The 18,627-nt window shown below is 41.6% G+C and overlaps 1 protein-coding gene across 1 annotated transcript; it reads right to left on the minus strand.

Moving 5' to 3' along the window:
- Positions 1-4,829: 4,829 nt before the first annotated feature.
- Positions 4,830-18,210, minus strand: LOC131461194 (Krueppel-like factor 15). The gene is made up of 3 exons (XM_058632262.1): positions 17,987-18,210; positions 14,098-15,571; positions 4,830-7,066 (listed from the first exon to the last, which is right to left on the minus strand). The coding sequence occupies exons 2-3, from the start codon at positions 15,342-15,344 to the stop codon at positions 6,898-6,900; spliced, it is 1,416 nt and encodes a 471-aa protein (XP_058488245.1). The 5' UTR covers positions 15,345-15,571; positions 17,987-18,210; the 3' UTR covers positions 4,830-6,897.
- Between the last annotated feature and the right edge of the window lie 417 nt (positions 18,211-18,627).

Here is an 18,627-nt window from a genome sequence, read left to right on the forward strand (position 1 = left end):
AAATAGTTTGCCAAAAGATATAATTGCATAATTGCAAAAGTGTTGTTGTTTTTTCCAGGAGACCAGGCTAGTGTTCACACACACACACACACACACACACACATGGTCATGTGAGTAATGGCCCCCATATGTGTTCTCTGGCCTCGGCTCTATGGAGAAAATCTTCATGACTGACTGTTAGAGCTGCCTGATCTTTACAGTAAGACAACAAAAGACATAATCCAGACAAACACGCGCGTAAATGAGAACATTGGTAATACTTTGGCTGCTGGTGCCAATCCCAACTGACACAGTGCAAAAGGCAGGGGACAGATCACAGTGTTTCCTTACATTTAAAAATAATCATCATCATAATAATAACAACTGAGTCCACAAATATGTTGTTGCTGCAAAAAGTGGATTCCCACTGGTTTTATCCACAGTGTTTGATTGCTGATTTATAGCACATTGATTCTCAGAAGAGATATTTACAGAAATATATGAATAATCAATGCACATGCCGTTGTTTCTCAACACAAATGTGATTTTAAATGTGATTTGCACAGCCGTGTGAAGATAAATCAGCTTTGCTTTGTGTTTGCTCTGCAGATTTGGCTGCTGCAGACACTGAAGTAACAGTACAGTGTACAGTGCACTGCTGTTGGTGGTGTGTCAGTGAAGGCGTTGCAGTTTCAGCCTATTGTCCTGCTGTTTCCTGTCTTACAGGAAAGAGTTCCCTGTGGGAAACTGGTGAGTGCAACATCAGGCTGCTTGGCGAGCCCATTGACACGCATGCAAACAGAACATTTGGACCAACACAGATACACAAACATCAAGATTAACAGCTTTGCCTTGGACACACACGTGCTGCACAAAATACAGTCATTGCGGCCCCGAGCTGTCTCACCCATCATCATCTTTATTGCATAAATGATAGAGCACAGTGATTCTGCACGGCTCTCGACAACCACAGTTCTGCGTGCAAAAAGAACTATTAATCAGCCCAGACAATCTGCTCGACTGTCACTGACTGAACTCAATTCAGACCTTAAACAACCCCCCGTTAGGCCGACAGCATGTAACCTTGAGCCTGTCTGAAATTCATAAAGGCAGCAGCATCACTGATAAGACACTTAATGTGCATGTACATCTTCCTCTGCCTGTCAGAGTGAAAATGGAGTGCCCGGATTATTGATGTACTTTAAATACTGCATATAAATTTAACTATGAGCCAGAAGATCAGAGGAGCAGTGACACATTAAAAGCCATATTTTTTTGGATAATTTTGGATGTGAATTAAGCATTCTATCTGTGTATGTATATAAATACTCCCACATTGCACTTGTATGCCCTAAAATTAGCCATGAAAACCCATTTAATGTCTGCAAAAAAAACCCATTAAGAGTCAAAATCATAACCTTCCACATTATTATTTTTTTACTATTCAGGTAATGAGTTTTTGTCTTTAAAGCTGCAGGTCTTTCTTTTTCTTTTAGTCTTGAGGATGACCTGTGCTGTAAAGCTGCATTTTAAATAGTCACCACTGCCTTGCTCATTATTTTCTCATATTTGTTTTAACAGCACTATTACGTACTTGTCTGTTCCTTTCTCAAGCAACAGTTACTATTTAAAAAGCCTGCAGAACTCTGTGGTGGTACCTGGCACCTCCCTCTATAAAGGTATGACATCAGAGCAAAGAGCCAACATTTCTTAATCTAATCTTCAATAATATCTTTATGTGTCCATATTTTAGAAAACACCTCATGATCCAAACCAGATGTGGCTCCTTTGTGTGTGTGTGTGTGTGTGTGTGTGTGTGTGAGCAGTCATCAAGGCACATGCTTCCACACAGGGTTGGATGAATTACAGATTTAAACCTGATTTCATAATTGCCCTCATTCATTCATTACTTAAAATGGTAAATACTAAGACTGCACTAGTCTATCAGGGCACTCCCATTCACACATGCAGCAGAACATCAGGGGTTATACATAAATATAACATAATTATCCTGTACTGTATCTATATTTAAGTTCAAATGTACCATGTGACACTCAGTTTTATTCGGACTAAGACAATCATTCGGTTTTCTCAATGTCATGTCACGTTAGTGCGACTAAAATTGAACTAATCAGACTAACTTACCTGGATAATGTGATTCCAATTACTCGTGCATGTAGTCCGACTGGAGTCAAACTTTCCTCCGGGGGAATTTCCTGCCTGGTCTTTCACCCGGAAGTAGAAGGAGACGACATATATTGCTGGAAATCTCACAGCGGCGTCTTTCATAGGACAACACAGCAATCACAAGAGCCACGCTCCATCTAATTTGTATCAAAGCAGGTTACGTCTCACCATCCATCTCACTGTTCGCTGACATAAAGGTCAACAGGAAACGGATTCAAATACACACCAGCTTATAGAGCGATACAGCGCCACCTACAGAGGCGGAGGCGGACGTACACGGCCAATAAATTGATTTTCTCTTCGTCTTAGTTGGATTAAACAGTGCATGTAAATGTAGTGAGTGACATGCACAAGACTGACATGACACCGATACTGGGAACAGGAGTTCATATTCTTATGGCTGACATCACAACCGCTTGCCACATGTCAAAAGTGACTTGCACTGATGGATAAACAAATCTTCCCCCCGCTCTGCTGGTGTAAACACAAACACTCCCTCACTCAGGTCTGATAGTTTTGCCCGTCAGAGCCCCTTTTATGCCCCTTTTATTTGTATGCTGGACAAAGGATCCAGCATACAAATAATGTAACATTGTTTTTGTTCATGGACACAAATAGAGGAAGGAAAATAACAGAGAAAACCCCACCGAAGGTTACACACTGCAGCTTTAAGATGAACACAGGAAGCATAATGTTGCTACAAACCACGGCACATTCATATTTAAGATTACATTTCAGCATGAAATCTTAAAGCACTATAATTATCTCTCCACAGACTACTGGTACACACTCCGTTTGAGATGACTCTTCATCTGATTATCTCTGTTATCATCGGATTTTAGCTTTAAATTTGATGCATAAAAACAATCCTAGCATAAAATCAGCAATTGTTTGGACAGCTAAAAAAAAGTTGATTAGATTTTTCCATCAGCATGGGGTGAATTTACCAAGGTTTACAGTGATTAGTCGCAACATTAAAACAAAAAGCTGGTTTTAATGTTGTGACTGATTGGTGTAAGTGTTTGTAAATGTATAACAGAGCAGCAGCAGCTGAGGGAACTTGAGTAACGTATGAACAGTCATCAGGATCTGAAACGTCAGCCACATTTTTCTTTGCTGATGTGATTTTGGCTTCAGACTTCTGACTCTGGCGAGTGTGAAATGAACAAATACTTATAGCTCAACTGTTCACCTGGTTCTGTTTAATTCACTTTGAACATCTCTGTTTCTATGGAAACACACCAAACACTTCTGCTGATGAGACCTGTGTGGTTTATAGCTTGTGCAAAACTCCTCGTCTGACATGCAGTCGAGATGTTTTTGGGTTTTTTTCCAAATAAAAGCAACATTATCAGCCACATTTTGTGGAATGGAATGTAAAATGTTGCTGTCCACACATAACTACCCATGACTTCCCATTGATGAAAAATGCAATTTTTCTGAAGGTCGATACCAAAACATTTCAAAGAAAATATTTAAATTGGCCATTTAAGCCAAAGATACTTGTTTGTACAACAGAGCATGATTAAGGCTGCATTTGACTGTCTAAACTAGACCAAACCTGACCTGAGCCTGACTCTGAACACACAATTATTACCAGGGTTAATGTTTGTTTTCGCAAATAACTGTCAATACACACATAGATATCATATAAAAAGCCCAGCCAACATGACAAAACCCAAACTGATAAAAATGTCCAAATATTTGTTCAAGCCCAGGCCAAATATCAGTATAGAATTCAGTGTTTAATACGTTAATTATTACATATTACTCATTTAAAAAGTAATATCACTTTACTAATTACTTGGTATCAAGAATAGTGACTTAAAACACTCATATATTACGACATTACCTCTGTAAATACAATCAAGAAGTTTCCTTTGGAACTGAATCCACTTTATTCACCATGGCAGCCTCTCAAAGGAAAAATAAATCACTCTCCAAACTTTGACTGTTTTCTGCATATTCCTTCTGATGTGACCAGCTGCACGTACGTCATCATAAGACGGCCTGCAACGAACAAAAACAAATGGCGATCTCGTAATTCTAACATTTATTCCAGTTTTGTAAATTGTAAATCACTCTAATCCTGCGTAAAATAATAATATACAGAGGCCAACGCTGAGTGTCTGAAACGAGGACACCACCTGTACACGTTCCCTTGCATTTCTTATCCAAATGATGTCAAAGTCGACGGTGCACATCCTGATGGTGTCCTTAGTAAAAGTCCACCTCAAGTTTGAGGCCTGTCAAGCAACCCGTTTGACAGACTGAGGATTAACAGAGAAACATCTCTGGGGACATCTCTTGCATTTCTTATATGAACAAAGTCAACTCTGCACACCCTGGTGTGTTCTTTGAAGAAAGAAAAATCCAAGTGTGTGATTTAGTAGCACGGTTGCTTTGCTACTTTGCATTTAGATAACAGGAAGGTGACGGCGGCATCTGTAGCCATTCATTTCTCCATGTGAGACCGGATGGAAGCAGCTCGTTGAGCGACGCGTCTGTCACATTTCCTCTCATATCTATCGCATTTCTCATCCAAACACGGCTATAACGTCGACACTGCACACAATCATGCACTTATTAAGTCACCTGCAGATGGATGTACGGACAGACGGGACAGATGTTCCCTGAATGAATAGAGAATTATTGTAGACACATTTGTTTCTTTTCACTTTTATTTGTAAATGCATCTCGGATAGAACAAGGGAAAAAAATAGATATAATATATTCATATGTATTGAAACGTTAAGTTATGTACACATTTCGATTTCGAACTAGAAATTTTCACAACCATTCTTTCGTTTTAAGATATGGTGTCAGAGCAGTCTCTGATGTCGTGTCCTTTTTCCAGATGCACTGATGTTGCTGCATATTTACATACATTCATAGGATGCAATATAACACCTGTATTCACACAAGCATTGACAATTCAAAAATTGAAAGAAAGGAATGATAAAAAAAAAAAAAATCCCCCACTTAATACACATGAAAAATATGCTCGAGCAGCATCGCACTCCTACAGCGGGGCGTGCTTTACATAGCGAGCACTGTTTGAGGGAAAGGTAAGTCATGGCCTCTGAAAGGTTGTTGTGACTACGTTTCCCAAGAAGCTCATTCTCCTGGTAGTTCAGCACCATTATATGTAATGTGTCCACTAATGTCGCCTCAGCATAGCGTCACTGCCAGCTGAGGGGGGGGGGGAAGCCTGTTTCCTTGGACGTCGCCAGTAACTGATGAAGCAGAGCTGAGGCAGCTTTTGTGTGAAGTTGTCAGAAAACAATAAAAGACAGAGACATTCAGTGAAACAGGCCACATAATAAAAACCTTTTTAAAAAGGCACCTGCTTAACACGTGGATCACCTTAGCGCCTGATTTCCAAAAACCATTTGGCCACATGGTACAGTAAGGCCAGAAACGTGATAAAACATAAGACCACCAATAAGGTACATATGATAGCTTAATCAACCAACAACACTTACAAACACTTAACACTGATCAAAAAAGCCGATTTAACAATCGCTGTGCGCTTCCGTTTTTGTAGTACATTCAGACCAAACACAAAAGTCATTTTTTGCATGATTACACGTATGTATGCGAGGATGAGGTTATCATTTGTGTTGCCCAAAATGAGAGTCAATAAACTCACATTTATTAAAAGGATGATCCACCAATCAATGAACAGAAATGAGGGAAAAGTGGTTACGTGATACTAAAATGAAGGTCTGAGTCAGTCTGGTGAGCCACGCGTATGCACCTGATATCAAATCCAATTCCATCCCAGTATATTGTTCTACCTAGAGCACGCGACAGTTGTGTGTGTGGTCACAAATGATGGGATAAATGTGCTCGTGCCAGACGTGGGTGACGATGACACATGGACCGTAGTGGACCTCAGCACACACAAAAACTATGAGTAGGCTTCAACATGAGCAAACACACGTCATGTTCCTGTGGCATTAGTAACTTCAACATGAAAAAATTTGCTTCCCTTTTGGTCTGTGAACACACCTTTAGTTGTGTTTCACGTTTGCATTCCGTGCATTGCTCTGTCAGTCTCTCCCTTGAATCACAGCAGGTTTACATAAAAAAGGTGAGCGTTGTTGTGAGACCTCCGTTCGCTTCTTTCTGAGCTTATCAGTAGTCTGTGTCTCTGTCGCACTCCAGTCCTCTTCCTGTCCATCCACAAATATTTGAGCCAGCAAAGCTGTCAGAAAACCTGCGGAGCCCAGGTAGAGGACTGGACATCCCAGTGACCTTCAAACTTCCTAAACATTGCATAACATCGGGAATGTGCAAGACATTGGCAGCTTTCAGGAAGATCAAAGGCAGTTGTTTTTATCCAGGTAGAATTGACAAACAAGGCTATTACAAAATCAGCCACATAATCCAGACTGAATGAAAATAAGGTTATCTTATCTCCTGCTCAAGCAGAAGATAAAGACAGAACAAACAAACCAAAGTGCCAATGGCAACAACAACCGTCAGCTGCTTTCACAGACTGGATGGTCAAATGTGTTGGCTCGCTTTTGTACAATAAATTAAAACAATCGATAAAAACAAGGCTCTCCTCCTCTCACATTTTTTATTTCGCCCAGAATAATTGTGCGTTCACCTTCACGTTCACACTCGCACCTCGCTCCTGTGACTTATGTCTGTACGAGAGTGATCCCAGAGATCCCAGCATTTCCCTGTAATCCCAGTGTTCCCATTGACGGGAGCAGGGCGTCAGTTTGCCGCGCGAACTGTTCGGCTGCTTCGTGGAAAGCGGTGCACTTTGATGTGTTTTGACAGGTGGTCACTGCGGGCAAACTTCTTCTCACAAACAGGACATTGGTAGGGTTTGACCCCCGAGTGGGAGCGCCGGTGTCGGGATAGCTCGTCTGATCGGGAAAACCTGGAAGAAACAAGAAGAAAAAAATCATTTATATTCCAAAATGTACGGAGTCAAATGTGACATGGAATTGTCTCATGAACGTGAGACACAATTGACTTTGACCTAAAGCTGCTATCAGTTAAATCCTCTGGTTCAAATCCATGTTAACTGGCTTTATATTATGAATATGTTTCTGGGTCTCTCTTCATCTTAATCCCACAAAACTCAAAGCAATCCAGAGCCCAAACTCAGGTCTTGTGTGCTTGCATTTACTAAGTGATGAAGGAGGGAGGAAATGGTGATAGTAGGAATGTCAACAGACAACACAGCGGACAGAAACTGGAATCAAGTCAGCTGCACGCTGGCCTCTCTCTGATAGTGTCAGTGTCGGTTAAGCCGAACACAACAGTGAAGATGAACAGCACAAGTGTCTCACAGCTGCAGTCACACAATTTCACACTTGTGGAGGAGATGAAGGATGAATAGACAAGTGAACAACAAATAAGGTGTTAGGAAAAACCGGAGTCACAGTGAACACTGCCCACACTTCTCAAAAGTTCAATTCTGTGGTTTGACCACCAGCCTTCACCACTGAAGAAGCCTCAGAGAGGTGACAACACAGTTGCTACTGATGCAATGTTTTTTCTGAATAACTATGACCTGGATGAATCTATACAAACACAACAAAGGTCATTTTCTGCTGCTCATCGGGGGGGGGGGGGTGTACAGTAACACCACACACACCGTGCTGTTAGAGTTTAAAGACAACCAGCACACATGGCAAGAACAAAAATTAAAATCTTCAGAGTAAACTGAGTTGATGTTTTACGGCGCAAAATTTGACAGTTACCCACAATGCGTGATGCAAGAAAAGGGTTTTTTTTATTTTTAATTTTTCATTACACTCACACTGTTAATTTATCTTCTAAATTCTTCTCTCGCATGTTGAATGATTTAGCATCATTATGTGACATGAGCACGCTTCACAGGTTGATGCTACTTCTTCTCTGTAACTCATTTAGACAAGCAAAGCATTTGTGTCTTCTGCAGCAGCAGCAGCAGCAGCAGCAGCAGCAGATTTTGCATGTGAGGCAAATGCTGCTTGGCCGAAGCCACAGAAACGACAACTCCGTGACTTTTTCCCAGTGACCCAGTTCTCTGGAACTGACTGTCCCCAGCCACACTCTGCATCCCAGATGTTGCTCCGCTGACCTGACAAGATGATGAATTGATGCAATTGCATGCTGTAATTAAGCAACAACACTCGGGGAGCTGCAGCAGAAACCAAATGTACTCTGTGTCAAGTGCAGAAACAAGCTCAGAGCTGATGGCCAGAGTTAAGCTGCTCGATTAACAGACATGATTAAAGTACTTAAGGTATCAGACGACAGATTATAAAGGGAGACACTGCCATTGACAATATTCTATTAGCACGAAAAACACCTACTGCACCCTTTCTTGTCATGAGTAACCAAACAGAGTGCTGTAGAGAATTGAGATCCCATGGGAACTCACACAAACACCACAGGACATATTTACTGTTCTGTGGAGTGGGTTGTCTGTGTCATTACAGGGTGAGCGTGGGATGTAATATCCTACAATATCCTACACGTAAATAAAGCTTTTATGGCACCCAATGCTGCAAAGAACCCGGCACTTGTCAGTAAACTGTGTGCATTCAAATGTGATCCACTAACTGGTCAACGTACTTTGCATAGATGGTCTCATAATGTACACAGTAAGACTGTCTGAAGTCTGACATTCCAACATCTGCTTTGGATCTGTTGCTATGTGAGGGAACAAAACTATCAGAGCAAACAGTGACAGGATTTACAACGTTTCATCCCCTTGGAGTCCCGACAGCATCAATTTGAAGCAGCTTGCTCTCTGTTAAAAGGATTTGTTTTCATTTCATGTGACTTGACTTCTAAATAATCTGTGTATGGATTAAAAAAACATACTTAAATCGTGCACCCACACACAAGCTCAACCACTACAGCAGTCAGTGTGCGCTGAGTAAGTGCATGGGCTTGATGATGTCACACTCCTTAAGATTTCTCTGAAAGGAGACATAGCATTTTCAGGATGTCCATCCATTCCTCATGGAGGAAATTTCTTCAAATCTGGTCCAAGAGCAGGTGATTTTTTGAAACCCAGTTGTATAAGGTACCAACATAGTTAAGAGCTGACAGCACTGTGTGTGCATCCTACCATCGAGAACCAGCCTGAGACTTGGAAGCTTGCTCTCAGTGAAAACACAGCTGCCAGCTGGAACACACAGATTTCGGTGTCTTAAAAAAGGCTCACCTAATAAGATCTACGCCTGCTAAAATCTCAAATATCTTTTTCCTGTAGACTGCTTCTTCCCTCTGGGAAACTAAAGTCTGTCTTGCTTTGAAAACCATTCAGTCCCCACACCCACACTTAAGTCGATAGGCAATTTAACAACATGGCACATAGGGGTTCAATATCTTGCCCAAGGACATTCCTATTGCAGACAAGAAGAGCCAGGGACTGAGCCAGCAACCTTCTGGTTTGAAAATGACACGCTTTACCTCTTGAACCACAACTTCCCCAATCCAAAGTGCATCTTTGTGGCGGCACAAATTGTGTCCCTGATGACCTTACAACTGCAACAGGACAGGATATGATAACCAACTGCCCCATCAGAGGACTTGTATCAAAACACAGGTTTATAGAAGTTATAGAAGATGGTGTCTATAGCCTCAAATTAGCATCAAAACTATAGCATCAAATTTCATGACTGATTTTAAAATTTTAGAAAACGTCTGTCCTGACTCTTGAGGCCAGATGTAAACAAATAATGTATGCTGCACTGTCAGCAAGCAAAGCAAGGACAAGTATTTACTATTTAATGTAGTACTTTTCAGAAGTCAGCCTCTCTGGAGGAGAACTTTAACACTGAAAAAGTCAGTAGACCTTGTGTCAACCTTGCACATTAGAATATGCAGTGCCACATGCAGTTTATCTTTCCACCTAACCATTCCCTCTCTGTTCCTCCCGGGTCTAAGTGAGGAACCTTGACTGATCCCTCTCTTCCCTATTATGTAGTATGGCAGCCTGGACGTTCCGAGCCCACGGTCATGGTTACTATTCAACGCTTTGTGTTTGTTCACTCCACTTCCTAACTCAACTCTTTAAGTGACTGTAAAACTGAAAATCTCAGTAACTCTCGGCTCCACTCACTTGCATCTCCCAGACGTTCCCCAACCCCCATTTTTACCCCTTTGGTTGGCCCCCTCATTTACACCATCACATACAGTGGGTTACACACACACACACACACACACACGCACACTGGTTCTCACACATATGCTCAGTTCCATCCAAACTAGATCCTGCCTTTTGTGTACAGACAAGAGGCCTTTGTTAGTTGGACCACACAGCCTAGATTACTAGCACAACCATTTCTCCCCTCATGTTTTAGGACTCACTTGTGCAGCATGACAAGAACTGGTGGCAGATCTCCAGTTTGGTTCTACAGTCAAATGGTCTCACACAAAGCTCCTGTGGGACTTTAATTCTGAGTCAGTAACTGCATGCAAAGAACCGTTTATAAATAGCTACATGCATGTGGATGGGATTTTATGCAGCACCAATGCATTTCACTGTGTGACATCACGCATCAAACTTCCTGTCTGCCTTCTTAAGGTACACGTTTGATCAGTTAACTGAGAATGGATCTTTATCACCTGTCCAGTGCAGTAGCTGCTGTTGATATTTGTTTTATATTTTATTTATTATTTCTATAGCTGTGAATATGAAAAATGGATATTATCATTCATAAATGTCAGACAGTTATTAGATAACTTAGTACTAGTTATTAGATAGATAGATAGATAGATAGACAGACACACATGATCTAAGTAAATCATTGTGCTCATTGCCTTCACTGCTCCTTCAGCATGACTCATACATTCAGTAATGCTTTACAATAACTTGACTTGATGAAATAACTTAACATCCATTCAATTTAATTTGACTTCTATTTAACAAGTCAGAGCATGTATCTATGACAAAAGACTCCTCCTATTGCCCATACATGTAGGGGTACACAGAATATTTCCACTTCTGTATACCGACCACAAATAAGTATTTTTGCACATCTTGCTGAACAAAAACAATCATATCACAGTCTTTCCTCATACAGTAATACAATTGTTGTTTAGCTTCACTACTGTAATTGACATTTACTGCACGTCAGTGAACATGAAGCAGTCAGGCTTGTCAGTCATTTTAGCTACAGTATGTGTTTAATGTGAGAGTTAGGGTTGGGTGCCTTGTAGCTTCTGACAGATGAGCTGAATGGAAAAACCAGTTCAGAGAGTGAACAGCAAAGATAACAGGTTTGCTGCACAGTTCACTAACACACAATTCACCAAACCACATGTAGGAAACTGCACTTCTGCTTGTTATTATACTGTGTAACCAAGTTCCAACTGAGAAAATACTCAGTTTCATTGTCTACGCACTCCGGTCAAAATTCCTCAGCTCCACTCCGATCACATACCCTGGTATATACAGTAGTATTTCTGATTTTCCTCCAAGTACCACCAGAGGAAGCTAACTTGCATACCACTGAATCATGGGTCTACAGCATCTGTATGTATATAATGTTTATCCATAAGTAATAGCAACTAAAGCCATGAAGCAGAGGTATAATCATGTTGGCTAAACTGAAAGTAGATCAGTAATATGGTTGAAGTACCTTTAAATTATATACACTACAAAGTACCAAAGTACAAAGTAAATGCACACAGTTCTTTCCATCAACCTTCCCTCCATCCATCATTTACCACTTATTCTTTGAGGGTCACAGGGGACCTAGAGCCAATATACAATTCCATTCCACATTAAATTAAATTGCATTACCTTCCAAACAAAACAAGCTTTAGATATGGGTGTCGAGGACTGGTGAGGGGGTCAACTGAAGTTTGAGTAAACCCACCTACCAAAAGACAATTCCAAGTTTCCCTGTCAAAAAAAGTCAGCTGAGGTTTAACTACTGTCATCCACAGATGTCCGCAACTGTACGTGTGAACGCCAGAACAGCCGTACGTGTGCATTCCAGATAGGACAATTCATGGAATATAATGCAATGTGGGAACAGGTATACATCCATGGAACAGTGGACTGACGCAGACCCTTATTTTAGTATGAATGGAAGTGCAGGCATGTTCTTACACGTGAGCAGAGCGTGTACACAACTCTCAAATGAATTGGAACGCAGAAAGTATGGAGACGTCTTGAGACCACCGCTGTCGTCCTATCAGTAGATTCTGTTGGTGACATTCTAAGTGGTAAAGCAATGCACATTATCCATTTAACACCTAAGCCTCAAAATGTCCGCCTGGACTTTTTGTTTTGCTTATTTTAATCATGAAAGGGCCAGAAAAGTGCTTTTGACAATTTTTCCGGAATAACTTTCAATATCTGGCAGTCATTTACAATTTACTGCATGTTAAAATAGTGTATTAACAATTTAAAATGAAGAAAAACAAAACGTTTCATTTAGAGAAAACACTGTAGTTGAACAAGAACATCAGATTTTGTGTGTAAAATTAGAAATTTGGACAGTATAAAACACATGTTTGTCTCAATGTCCAAAAACAGGCCAACAAATAATAGAAACTATCCTCTCTAGTGACAAAGACGGTGATTCTCCGGCTTCCTGCATCAGCGACTTTTTCTGATAGTACAAACCGTTGCATAACTATGGTAATTCAAAGTGAAGACAACCTCCAGGTTCTCCGCCTTTAAACCTAACCCAAATCGAGCAGGTTCCAAATTAGAGCTTGCCACTTTTTATATTTTACATACAAAAATACACATTTACACATGCACTTTACACTGTCCCAGCAACTGAACAGGAGTTTCAACAGGAGGTGCCAATGTTGTGACCATGTGAATCCAGGCCATATGTTCGGTCCTAGATTTAGTTCACATCCTTAAAAAATGAGACACCAACCCCAACATTTCCGGTTCATCTCAGATATCACAGAAGTGTGAGTGTGTTCGCTTGCACGGTCACCGGTCCTCCCGCCCTTCACCTCACATCATGGTAATAAACACAAGGCCCCATGACTGCCATTAAGGGCTCTTAGTGAAAAGAAAACAGGCTCTTGTAGAAGTGACCCTTGAAAAACTGCTTCCTGTATCACTGCTGAAGCATTATTGCTGACAGTCCAAAATTACAAACACACACGGGAAAGTCTTGCTTCCATTGTGATAAACCAACAATGACATTCATGCTCAAAAGCTACTTCTCTGATTTTGGTAGGGTGAGAGTATGTGTGTGTTTATCTGTGTGTTTCTCGGGTTGAGAGCACATGATTTCATACAGTAGCATTGTTGGGAGGACAGTGCTACTGTGCTACACAACTATAAAGAGACTTGTAACTCTGTTACAAACCAGATTTAGGGGACAGGACATTTGGTTAAGAGATTAGAAAAGAGGGGACAGAACTTGCCTTGGTTAGTTGGAAAGACCTTATCACTTCCTGACAGGAGAGACCTCTACTCATATTGTGCAAAATAATGAGAATCTTTCTGTTTTGTCTTACGGTTGTCATTAGGATGCGTCACTTTAGGTTCAAGTTTGGGGTTAGGTATTTAGTTGAGTTAAGAGTAAGGAAAGCATTATGCTTGAGTATTTTCACAACTGTAGGCTGTGCCTGTGTGTGTGTGTGTGTGTAACAGGTCAGTTTAAGTGTCCCTTCCAATCTGTACCACACTGAGCAACATGACACTATCTACAGCACATACAAACGTCCCACTGACATATAATTACTGCTGCTTCCACATGGGACACAGAAGCCCATTTACAGCAGCCATACTCACACTACAGTCTGCTGTTAATGCTCAGCCTTGCAAGTAAACAACTTTATACAACCGGTCATGGGTGATTATTCTAAATCAAATTCTTATAGTCTGTCTGTAGGTGAATTTATTATGTTGTCAACCACTGGTCGATATGTTCAAAATTCAGAAGATACACATTCATTCAGCCAGTGTACGCTAGGTTCACCCACCTCCATCCACAGCCCTGCCAGTTGCAGGCGAAGGGCTTCTCCCCCGTGTGCCTTCGCAGGTGGGCTTTTAGGTGGCTGCTCTTGGTGTACATCTTGGTGCACCCAGGAAAAGTGCATTTGTGCATTTTAATAAGATCTGCCACTGGATTCTTCTGGAACTTTTGACCTCCAGCAAGAATCCCTGCTCCCTGGCAGATTGAGCTGTCTCCGAGCCCAACAGGTTTAGCTGCGATGGGGACAGGAGCAATGCGCACAAACTTGGAGGACATGTTCAGGTTACATGATGGCACGACGTGGGGCACCAGCGCAAACGTCTGACCTTGGATGTTGACGAGTAGCTGTGCAATTTTGATGTCTGTTGCTGGGGGAGGCTGTGGAGGCTGGGGTGCTGGGGCAAGAGGTGCTACTGCAGGCTCCTGCTTGATCTGAAGTGGCTGAATTTGAAGGATGACAGGCATTCCACTACTGGCAGCCTCACTGTGTGGTGATGAAGGTTTGCTGATTGATGCATTCTTGGCCCCAGTTCTGGATTCATCTGGAGAGTCAACTGCTGTAGCTTTGGTCTCGCTGGAGACACCAGTGGCCAGGTCAGTGGTGCTGCCAGTGGGGACAGTTTGGTCTGAATACTTGGCCTCTGGCTCTGGCGTATGGTCAGATGAAGCCTCTCTGCACCACTCAATCCCAACTTCTAGACCATGAGCTTCCTCTAGTCCCATTCTCATCTCAGGTGAACCCTCTCGGATTTCCTGCTTTATTGTCACCACCTCCATATTCTCCTCCAGGAACTCTTCAATTTCTTCCAGAGTGGGCTGAAAGGACCCACAAAGTTGTTCCTCTGTCTCCACATTAGACCAGGTGAGGAAGTCAAGATTTTCCTCCTTTACCGGCTCACGTTCAGAAAGCTCATTTCTTCGTGAGTCCCAGAGGAAGGTGGATAATGGTATAGGTGCCCCCGACCCTGCTGAAATGCTACTGACACCTAAAGAGGCCTGGGACAGCAAGTGGTCCAGGATGCTATCCTGGCTCTCAGCGCTGGAGTTGCTGCCATAGCTGGAGCTGAGCACCTGGGAGTCTGGGCTGGAGCAGGAACGTGGGCTGGACGATTCGCTTAGGTCATCCTCAGAAAGTGGTGAAGGCATCACCTGGTAGATCCCCAGGTCTGTCACCATGTCAGAAAGCTGGTAGGCCAGTGGAGAGCCACTGTTGGGATGAAAAATCTCTTTGCTCAAAGAAAAATTATCTACCATCCCCTGGCTAGTGCCAAACCTCTGTCTCCAGTTGGACTCGGAGTCTGTGTTTGGCTTATAAGAGAGTTATTCCTTGTGCGGCTGGAAAAGTTAGGCCAAACATACCCAGGTCATCAAGGTCATGCGTCCCACTAGTGTGAGATAGTGAAACACCTGGTGTTCTCTCAGACTGGAAAAAGTAAATGCCAGGGAAACAATCCAAGGTCTCCAGTCAGGATACAGTATGTCTAAATAGAAAAAAACACAGGACGAAATAATCTGTTAGTCTTAATGCTAACTGTGCCAATTCAAAAATAATATTGGGAAAAAGTGCATTAAATGATTAATATGACTTAAATTTCTCAATTAAATGCAAAGTGCCATGTCTTCTACATGCTTATAACTGTGACATAGCACAGTTAAGAATTAACTTCATTTATTACATAACACAAAGGAGTTCAACAAGACTGTGTAGGTCATCTGTCTCTACCCTCTGATATGATCGATAGGAACATGACAGTAGCAGGGCTACTGGATCTTTGTCATCATGGCAACAATAATAAACACATTGTCAAGTCTGCCAAACTGTCACGATACGGTTGTGAATAAAAGAATCACATGACAGGAAATGTGTGAAAGTCTTGTGTATTGTTGACCCATACATCCACTCTGCCTTCATATCATTAAAGCTTACATAGTCACTGTGACCGCGAGAGGTCCAACGACAAAACACAACTGTGGTAATGTTTGTTTACACAATGACATTTCGTTTTCAAGCATCACTTGAAAATACACTTCTACTGCAATGACTCACAACTTAATTGCTTAACCATTTAACCTCCACGTATAATAACTCAGCACAACAGATCATCATCAATGACATTTAACAGTTCAAACAAACAGGGTTGTTTCCTTTGCATCCAAAGACAATATAATCGTTCTTTCTTTTTTGTTTTACTTCACAGACTTTGTCAGAGGTGGAGATTGGTCTGCCACCAGCTAATATCATTTACAGAAGAAAAAATAAACTCTCCTTTACATTTATCTTGGATGTTGGGTGTCTCTAAGCAAAGGATGCAGTGACAGTCCCCCTTGTTTTGGTGGAACATTTGCACGCCGTTATCCAAATTCACAACAAACGCCATTAAAAACCAGTAACAGACTATGTGAACTTGCAAAAAATAATTTTTCAAGTTACTGGAAGTTATTCTACAGAGATAACATTTTAAGACTTTTTTTTCCATGAAGATCATAAATGCACATAAAAACAGTCTGACTAAACGCACCTTATGTCATCTTCAATGAAAATAGAAGGAATATTATCTTTCTTTATGGATATTATTTCCTTTTTCTTGTACAAGGATTGTTTATCATCAACCTTATCTCTTTTTTTATGGGTTTAAAAGTACTTTATGGCTTAAAGATCAGTAGGCCGCTGTAGTGTCATGTATGAAAACAAATAATGACATGTGGTTCAGCTTGTCATGTACTATTATTATTATTTTTATCTTGTCCAACTATGAACTTTATAAATAGGATATTTTCCTTGAACAGAGAGTGTGGGTCATATACCCCCCTCCTCCTCCTCCTCCTTCCTCCACCTCCTCCTTTTCCAGAGGCCCCTGCATGGTCTCAATGACCGAGAGTAAACTCAGGCTAGAGGAGGAGGAGGAGGAGGAAGAAGGAGGAGGAGGGGGGTAACGGAGATCTGTCCACATTATAATCAGAAAACACGCATGGGTCAGAACAGGCAGCAGAGCGCGCTCTTGTGCTGCATCAATCACGTGCTCTGTTTGTTTATGGGACAATTAGAGCATTTAAGCGGCAGCCACATAACTGGCCGAGGAAACGACATCATCTATGTTACTTCATATATATACAGTAAGCCATTAGGAGCCGAATGTTACTTGTTATGGGTCACATCACGTGTCCTTCCCGCAAGTGTTCTCTCTATTAGTTATTGTATTATATTTAAAACTATATAAATTACTTTTTAAAGAAACGACATATTTAAAAGTGTTTATTGTTTAGGGGAATAATTAAAAAAAAACTTGAAAAGGGGCATGCTCCATTTACAATATATACATATATATAATGGAGTTTATTCTAAAATATGTTTTTTACATAGACAAAAAGAAAAAGAGCAAAAAGAAAAACATGTCAAAACTGGTTTTAAACGTAACAAATGCAACAATCACACTGTATCTAAATGATTAAGTATAAAGCATCTTAGAAATTGTGTTTAAGAAACTCTATTTTTCCTGTTTGCTAAATAACAACAACAATTACATAACCATGATGTGATCCCACAGTCACACCTTCAAAGGCAACATGGAACAGAAAAATCCCCTCTCGCACACGCAGCTGTGTTCAGGAGACTCAAGCTGCTCACTTCATTCATTGAAGCACATATTGTGCTTTTAATCTGCCGCAGAGCAACAACACGGACCCCCGCGCTAATCCACAGAGGTTCACCATGCGGAGTAGTGTGCCGTGTTTCCCTCGCTGTCGCCTCCACGGCCGCGCACAGCATACACAAGTTGGCGCGCGTCACCGCTTCCAACGTAAACATGTTTTCATCCAGCCCTGCAGCACCGAGCGGAAACACGCGCACGCTGCAACACACGGACCTAGTAACAGGGAGAGCAAACCTACTTACTCACCGTGTTCACGCACAGCAAATATATTCCCAGTGCAGGAAGAAGAGGAAGCGTGGAAAATGTTTATATCCTGACGGGACCACAACGGGATTTGCCCTTGAGACGCACCAATTCAACAACAGCAGCAGCAGCAGCAGCAGCAGCAACACACGACTGAACGGATCGTTCACTGAGTTGTACTATAAGTGAGTCACATGACTGCCAGTGTGCGCCACGGTTAGTGTAGCGAGCGAGCCGCGTGAGAGGCTGCTGCTCCTGAAGGCTCGTCCCCGCTGCGCAGCCTCATTGGTCAGCCGCAGTTGGGGGATGGAGGCGGGTCCTCCGGTCTGTCAGTCAGTGACAGAGAGTCTGTGCTGCGTGGAAAAACATGTGGGCCTCAGAGTGTTTTTGAACCTGTGATCACGACAAAACAACAAGCGCACAGCAGAGTTAATGTGGAATGCTTTCACTCCCAGATATGAACATAAACAGTACCATAAAACCAACCTGGGTCCAGGGTGTAAAGATTTAAGAGTTTATTGGCAGAACTTGAACATTGAAATATATATATATACATATACATGTATATATGTGTATAAATATATATATATAAATATATATATATAACCCTATTTTTCCTCTCCCTATCTTCAGTGCAGTCTTAG

Source organism: Solea solea, chromosome 6, assembly GCF_958295425.1.
Source record: "Solea solea chromosome 6, fSolSol10.1, whole genome shotgun sequence".
In the NCBI taxonomy this organism is placed as follows: Eukaryota; Metazoa; Chordata; class Actinopteri; order Pleuronectiformes; family Soleidae; genus Solea; species Solea solea.